Source organism: Electrophorus electricus, chromosome 18, assembly GCF_013358815.1.
Source record: "Electrophorus electricus isolate fEleEle1 chromosome 18, fEleEle1.pri, whole genome shotgun sequence".
Classification (NCBI taxonomy): Eukaryota; Metazoa; Chordata; class Actinopteri; order Gymnotiformes; family Gymnotidae; genus Electrophorus; species Electrophorus electricus.
Window position 1 is genome coordinate 2,956,504 of NC_049552.1, and position 8,431 is coordinate 2,964,934.

Genomic DNA, 8,431 nt, shown 5'->3' on the forward strand with positions numbered 1-8,431 from the left:
ACTGTTTATATATATATATATATATATATATATATATATATATATATAAATTGCACTGGACAGTGTTCTGGACACTTCTCCAGAGAAAATATGACACATCAGACCCTTTTGGATCTTTTTTCCTCCAGTTAGCCAAGACGCCATCCGCATGGGTGAGAACTGGGGGCAGACCCAACCTCTGAGACACCTCCCAGTATGGAATGGCCAGATTTTTTGGGAGAACCTAACACACACACACATGCGCACGCACCCACAAGCACAAACAAAGCATATAAAGATGGAAGATTATTTGTTTTTTATACTGGGATCGCTGGGACGAGGTTCTAGAGTGTGATGTGTGTGGACTGGGCACTGTGGTACCTGAACTGTGTGTTTCTCCCCTTCTTGCCACACATATCCCATCGTCATGACGCTCAGAGCCAGATGGGCCAATCGCAGTTCACGATGGCTCTGCAGGAAGTGAGTCTCCAACAGAGGCATCTGAGTGTGGAAGAATGACTTTAACTGCAGTGCTAGTCACCAGTGTTAGTGTGTGTGTGTGTGTGTGTGTGTGTGTGTGTGTGTGTGTGTGTGTGTGTGTGTGTGTGTATGTGTGCGTGTGTGTGTGTCCAGGAATCCAACAGGACTCTAGCACAATAGTGTAAGAGCACAAGTCAAGTTAATTAGGAATGTTGGCGGAGTTGATGTGGTCACATCAGCTTTCAGAGTGTAGTGTAGACTGAAGTCCCACCTCTTCAAGAAGCACTTGAACAACCACTAACCCTTTCAGGGTTACCACTTTCCTTGTGCAAAGTTTCAATGATAGTTCTAGTTTAGTAGCATCCTTAAACTAATGAATAAGCATCATAATTTGTTCTATCAAAACACTGTAAGTCACTCGAGCTTTTGCGAATGCAAGTGTACAGGTGTACCTTATGGACAGAAACACGTAGGGATTGAGAGCAGACGAGCTCGCTGACGTGTCCGGCAACCTCCATCCAGGGTTGGAAATAGGGAGGAAGCTTGGTCTGTTGGAGACCAGAGAGACTCGGCTTTGCTAGCTTCTACTCACTCTGGTGGAGCCAACAAAATGCTGCTCACACCAAAAAATAAAAAAACTAAACAAACCCAAATACAAAACCAAAGGTCCATTCTGCACCAACTCACCCAGGCCTCCCAGTTCATGTCATTTCCTTGAAAATATCATGTGAAATTAAGTTCATATCATTTTTATTGAATTGATGAAATTGTCTACCAAAAACACTTTTTTTGTTATGAATTTTCTTTTTTTGTTATGAATTTTGATATGAGGTTTGGCCCTCTGAGCTCAATTTCATATTTTTATTAGTTCTTTGTATGTATATTCTAATCCTCACTGATTCCTTATTTTTCACTGAACTGGGCTGAAATTTGTATTGAAGACCACCAAGACACCCTAAGTATCATTTGAAACATGCATTCATGTAAATATTTGTTGCTGAATGTTTTACAGTAATGAAATTAATAAACATTAATCATTTTTACAGAAATCTTTCATTTTCCAAAATTAATATCTGCACTAGTTTTCACTTTCTTGCAACCAAATATTGTTGCAGTGCAGTATTAATATAGTTTTATCACATCTTTACGTTATTTGGATAAAAGCAAGTGCCACAGATCTTTCTAAATATAGGTTCAAAGCTGAAAAACACAAAAATCTATTCAGGCTGTATATACAAAATATATACAAAATATATACAAAAAAATAAAGATGCTATATTACTCATACATCCTTCATCATTTAATAATTTTTTGGAAAATAGACTGCTTTTATCCAAGGAGCCAGTTCTAGTCCACTCTAATACAAGTCTATCTGATTCAAATCATTGGCTAATTATCAAACCCTCTTGAACTGAATCACATGTAACTCAAATCTACTGTAAATCCCATATACCTACCAGAGGTTCAGGGAGAATAAACCCATATTCCTCGGATATGTGATATTGTTTTAGAGATTGGAGCCTCTGCGGATCTTGGAATTTAGTTGCCATGGTGAGCTGTGCGGAGTTCCTGGGTTTAGAGCCTGCACTGACTTATTAGTTATTGGTTACTGATGAGGGGAAGCCTATGTTCTTTGCCTACCTCTGTTTATCTGTATCTATTTATCTTTTTTTTTTCTCTCTCTCGCTCTCTCTCTCTCTCTCTATCTATGTATCTATCTCTCTCTCTCTCTATCTATCTATCTATCTATATCTATCTCTCTCCCTCTCTCTCCCTCTCTCTCTCTCTCTCTCTCTCTCTCTCTCTCCCACTCGCACGCTCTCTCTCTCTCTCTCTCTAGAACTGGCCTTGGTAGGGGACTTTCCCCAGTCATCGACCGCTTTTTTTCAAAGCTCTTCTTGATGACATCATTGACAAAAAGTTTAGTGTGCAAAACAAACACTGGTTTTTGATTAGCACTAAAAATATCAAATTCAGATCTTCAAACAATAATGACATTATTGATTATTAATTACAAGAATGAAATAGCATTTGTCCTGTGAAATTTGTGTAAGGCATATGGATTATGCATTTATGAACGCTGTATTTATTTATTATTTTATTAAATAATATATGATAAATAACAACTTATTTTTTAAATAATAAATGCTTTTTATTACCTCTGGGGTTTCCTGATTTTTCATGAAAGTATATTTGTCTGGCCTTTTTGATATTAAGTTTATTTCCAAAGGGAGTTGTATGGAAACCCTACTCACTGATCTCACCATAAGATTTATATTTTGACATTGACCAAATAAAACACCTTGAATCAGATGTCTTTCACAGCATAGGCACTACACTGCTAAGATGCTTTGCAATGTGTATTACACAGTGCATGTCACTGTGTTACATACACCAGTGCAATACACAGTTGCACCGAACCCGTGCCATTAGGGATCTGGATGCACACATTTGTGAAGCTGCTCTGTGTGTTGTAAAAAAAGCGCTATATAAATAAATTGGACTTTGACTTTGACATCAATCTGTCTGCGATGTACAGGTGAAGGTAACACGGCGCATGCAGTGGCTGCTCTGAGTTGGTTAATTATTCACAGCTTCTGAGTCATTGGGCTACGTATTCACAGCTTATTAGACGGCTGAAGTTGGCTTCATATTGGTAAAGGGAGCCTTCACGCCGCATGCTTGCTGCATACTTTATGTTTGATGATGAAGATGTGACCATAAATAAGAATTTATTACGTTTCTCATCCTGATATTGTGAATATATAAAAAAATAAGATTAAATTCTAATAAATGTTGTGTAAAATATATATTTAAATTTGATTACAATTGTATCAATTCATCATGAAATGCAATTTATTTTTTGAAGAATATTTAGGATACCTATTGCTAGTCTATGAGGTGACCAGCAGCAAATGGGTCAGCAAATGACGTATTACACAGTACAAACCCTGAGTGCTCACTTCATTTGTCCTGATAATGATAAATGTTTTGGTTTTTTTTTTGGGGGGGGGGGGGGGGGGGGGGGGGGGGGTCCTTATTATTTGTGTCATTGTAGTATTATCTCACCCATGGATTATTCTCCAAATCTGTTATAATCATCATTGACCAAAAACAAATAACAGCCTTGATCTTCTATTGTTTCGTAGCGAAAGACACAAGTATTTGTGTACACTAGTTTACCTAAATAGCACTTTAATGCATGTCTTATGGATACATGTCTTATGGATGCATGTCTTCTAGAATGTCTTCTGGATGCATGTCTTCTGGATGCTGTCCTAGATGTGGCTTGCCAGCCTGGTAAACAGCAGCCCAGTAGACCAGCAACATTCAGAGACAGGACTTAAGTTTGTAAGTTTGAAGGCGTCCGTGTAAACCTACAACACAGAAAGTGAATATGCCATCTTAATGCTAGTTGCATGCTTTAAAATTTCATACTTAAGTGAGAGCCATAAAATTTGCATATAAAACATTGCTAACTGGTGCTAACAAAACATTATTAGCTAAGATAACAGTATTAAGGTAGCAGTAATAAAATGAAAAACGCTGGCTAAAAGCAATTTGATTAATATAAAGCTTCTACACTAAACATTGCTAGGTAATGACTCACACGACTGCATTTATGATTTATCTGGTTTAGGTTATAGCCTAACAATGGGGCTAGTCTAGTGTACTAGCTAGCTAGCCTGTCAAGTTTTTAGTTAGCAAACGTGATAATGTTATATGATAATGTTCTACCAAAATGTTTAGCGGCTGTTCAGCAAACTACATAACAACAGAATCAAGAGTAATCGGAATTACCTTAGAGTTTTCTAGTAGGAAGCGTTCTTTGCTCCTTCTTCACTGGAAGGCACATAAATCCAGGGAGAATCTCAACCATTTCACTGCGAGTTATACTGTGTATGACTATGTATGTGACAAATAAACCAAACTTGAAACTTGAATCTGACGCTGAGGATGATAAAAACTTGGAAAAGACGACGACCGCTTTGTGTTTTATCTTAAAATCCTAACACTAATAAAGAAAATAGCAGGGGACCCCCAAGATTAAACTTTATCTCACTTATAGGGGTGCAGGACCCTCTCACCCATCTTCATACAGTTAATGTTAAACCATCCGCCATTACACAGAACATTCTGTTACAGCTCAAAGCCTAAACTAGCTCATAACACGCAACATTTTGAAACTATTTCTTAGCTCAGCACCTGATCTTGGGCATGCTTGGGCTTAGGCATGCTCCTGTCTGTTAATGAATTTAACTGTACTGGCCCCTGACTGCATTCATTAGACTTTGAACCCTATGAGTTATCAGTCTGGGACTAACCAAATGTCTAACATGAATTGTGCCGTGTGAATGTACATTTTTAAAGACAATTCGAATTCAAAACCTATGTTTGCATTTAAGTGTACAACAGCTAAAAAATTTCAAATGAAAAAGCAAACATTTTGACATTTGATTGTCATTGATTTAATGGTTTGGCTGACATTAAAAATGTTTCCACAATAACCAAAAAAAGGCATGCCTGCTCACACCCAGTAAGCAGTATTAATCAGAGTAAACATACATTTTTTAAAAAGATGAAAAAGTAAAATATATGCATCTTAAGAAGTGCAATAAATTATATGTTATCGCATAATGAAACTGTAGATGATCCAGAGATGGAGGGTTTTTCTAAGCTTCACAGAACAAATATATAGCTAGTTAATGCATTTACAGAGCTTAGTCCAAGACATTACAACACACACACACATACCCAATCCTTTTAGAATGATTTATGTAACTGCACATAAGCGCTATAAAAAGTTAGAAAAGAAAAGATAGGTCACAGTAGTACATATATATCCATAAAATATGAGAGAACTCACCGTGCTTTGTTCATACGGCTTGCCTCCAGTAAAACAACTGAAACAACATTTTGGGAATGTTCACAAAAATAGGGGTAGGCTACTACTAATATTATTATGCTTCTTTTGAACCGTGTTACGTGTCAGCATTGATTTTCTGTTGACCTGCATGGAAATGATCAGTAACTGTTAAAACTGCACACTTGTTTCAAGATTTCGCGCAACATGGGCGACACTAGAAATCTACGAATAAGGGGGATAGCCATCCATTAGCTGCTGCCCTAAATGCTGCATTGTTTATTGCAAAAGTCGTTAATAATTAGATGTCTAATTAACGTTACCTTAGCGCTTGTTTATCAATTACCAGGACTCCTCTGTCACTTTCAGGTTGCGTATTTGCTTTAATTCTAAACGGCGCCGTTTATGCCAAAAGGACCCGAGAGAGAGAGAGAGAGAGAGAGAGAGAGAGAGAGAGAGAGAGAGAGAGAGAGAGAGAGAGAGAGAGAGAGAGAGAGAGAGAGAGAATGCGCGCAAGAGAGAGTGAAAGTACGGGCGAGTCACTGGAAACGCACACGAAAGCGAGTGAATGAAAGTGCCCGCGTTCAAGTGAAACTACGCGCAAGAGGGCTTTGACTTGCTGGAGGAGCTTCGTGTCATCCAGAAACTGTTGTCAGTACGGGAATGCAAAATATATGCTTTGTTTTTCTAAATTTGTGTTCTTTTTATATTACAGTAGTCATATAGTCGATTTACAGTAGTCATATAGAAAGATATTTTAATGAGCTAAACACCTATACATTTTTGACAAGAAAGTCTGCATTCATTACATGAATCTAAACTGTCAGGGCAGTGGTAGCTCAGTGGTTAAGGTACTTGTCTTGTAGTCAGAAGGTTGCTAGTTCAAGCCATTGTTGAGTGCCTAAGCAAGGGACCCTCAATTGCTCAAACTGTGTTCAGTCAAAATTGTAAGTTGCACTGGATAAAAGTGTCAGCTAAAGGTAAACTTCAATAATTTGGAACACTGCTATTGACTGTTGGAAGAAGGTGAGGAATAGACCTGTTTATGGAGACAGTGTTCCTCTAACATAACCTGGTGTTATGCAGGATCAAAATGCTATCCCATCCTAAATCCCCTGCTGTGTAGGCAGCATGTTTTTACAAATGGTGCACATTCTCCATTCTCAGATGGAGCCATGTCTTCATCCAGCAGTTATTAGGATCTGTGGGAGACCAAGCTCAAATCCTCCTGCCAAAGACATTTAATCCAAAGCCCACAAAAGGTATATGAATGGGATCATATTATGGTGTGCCTATGGCGTGTTTGAAGAGTGTACATTACAGCACATATTATCTTTCTTATAATCAATACATTCTCATGTGAGAGCAAATTGGACAGCCAAGAGAGTCAGGAATGTCGTGGACTATCTCAGCTGGTTTGGGAGTCAGCTGAAGGGAACTTGAAAATGGAATGGTGGACAATTTTGACAGCATTTCTGAACATGACCTTGGTGCTAATGTTGCTCAGACACCAAATGCTGGTGTCACACATGTCCAAGGTGAGTGTAAGCCATAGTTTCATGGACATTTTTGCAAAACATTTTGTTAGAAAATGCTAATCTGCTCTATATAAAACCATTTAAAAAGAAAGAACAACAAAGTTAGCATTTTATCCAAGTTTGACCAAAAACCTGGATGTCAACAACAGCATTCATTGTATAACATAAGGAAGCATTAGTGGAAGAAGATTGTCTAGAGGAAGCATATCAGGGAAAGACTGGACACAGTTGACCCTGTAGGAACCATGATCTGTGTCACAAGTCTACAGACTATGCCATAGGATGTAAAGGGTGGCATTGGGGCAAACAACTCTGCACTCCTTGTGAACTTTCCCATGCTATGAACATCATCATAAATACAGTCCAAAAAGAAGCTTTCATAGTGGAATTCTCTGCTCTTGATGATGGTAAAACCCCATCCATGAGCAGTCTGCTCTTCAAACCGAGTCCTGTGCTTGAAGAAGGCTTCTTCAGTTCTTCAGACTCAAGAACTCTCTGGTTCAGCCACATCTGTACTCTGCTGGTGAGCCATTGCCACAAGCAGGTGACATTTCACCGAAGGGGCCATCAGATCGTCTGGCCTGTGGATCATTGGATGTAGAAGGCTCAGCTCAGTTGTACACCATCACCTGTCAGAAGCTCAATGGCGAGATGGAGGTTCAAACTATGGCAGGTTTGACACATTTCCCCCATACTTACATGGGTTTGGATGTTTTTGGGCCTTAGGAAGTTACTGCAAGGGGCATGAGAGGCAGACATGCCAAAAGCAAGCGTACCTGCATGAGCACCAGAGTGGTGCATATCGAGATCATTTGGTCTGTGGACACCTTCAGTTGAATCAATGCTCTGAAGAGGTTCTTTGGTAGCTGTGGACTTGCACAGCAACTGATCAGAGTTTGGAACTAATTTTGTTGGCATCAGCAAAGAACTGGGACTGATCAAGTAGCAAGAAGAATCCAGTATCCAGAGATATCTGAGTGAGCAGGACTGCTCTTGCGAGTTCAACCCCCTCTTGTGTTTGTGTGTCAGAGAATGAATGTTTGGAATAGCATATTGAATATTTTACGCTATGTTGCTACAAAACCATGCTCTCCCATGAAATCCTGTACACATTTGTGCAAAGTTTCCGCCATCATCAGTGCTAGACCCTGCGCACCAGTCCAGATGCACCTTACATCTTGACAACTGTAGCGGCCACTTAAGCGAAAGGTTGGTTCACCCTCTCCACTAAGTTGAGGACCTCTACTGAAACCAATGAAAACAGGTGCAAGCCCTTGCCAACACATTCTGGACTCGATGGAAATGAGAGTACCCTTCCAACCATGCAGTGTCACTGCAAGCAGGACAGGATTGCCGCAAGCTACAGGAAAGGGTTGTAGCACTTGCAAAGCTGCAGGAAATTAGGGGCCCTTGGCACTGGTAATGCCCACATTTCTGAACAAGAATATAAAGAACCACATGAAGGAAGTTCAGAGGCATTCCTGGGACCTGCCTCAGCGGTGATTCTTTTAAAATTTGTTGGAGGTGTCACAAACACCAGGCAAGGAGGATTCTGCCCTCGAAGCAGTTG

General features: G+C 39.4%; 1 protein-coding gene across 1 annotated transcript in view; it reads right to left on the bottom strand.

The window, feature by feature from the left end:
- The window catches only part of ido1 (indoleamine 2,3-dioxygenase 1), a 7,943-nt gene extending 5,934 nt beyond the window's left edge, over nt 1-2,009 (bottom strand). The window contains exons 1-4 of the mRNA XM_035536335.1: nt 1,917-2,009; nt 912-1,007; nt 361-480; nt 105-223 (exon numbers count right to left, since the gene is read on the bottom strand). Coding sequence (XP_035392228.1) covers nt 105-223; nt 361-480; nt 912-1,007; nt 1,917-2,009 — 428 coding nt within the window. The remainder of the gene's footprint in view (nt 1-104; nt 224-360; nt 481-911; nt 1,008-1,916) is intronic.
- Between the last annotated feature and the right edge of the window lie 6,422 nt (nt 2,010-8,431).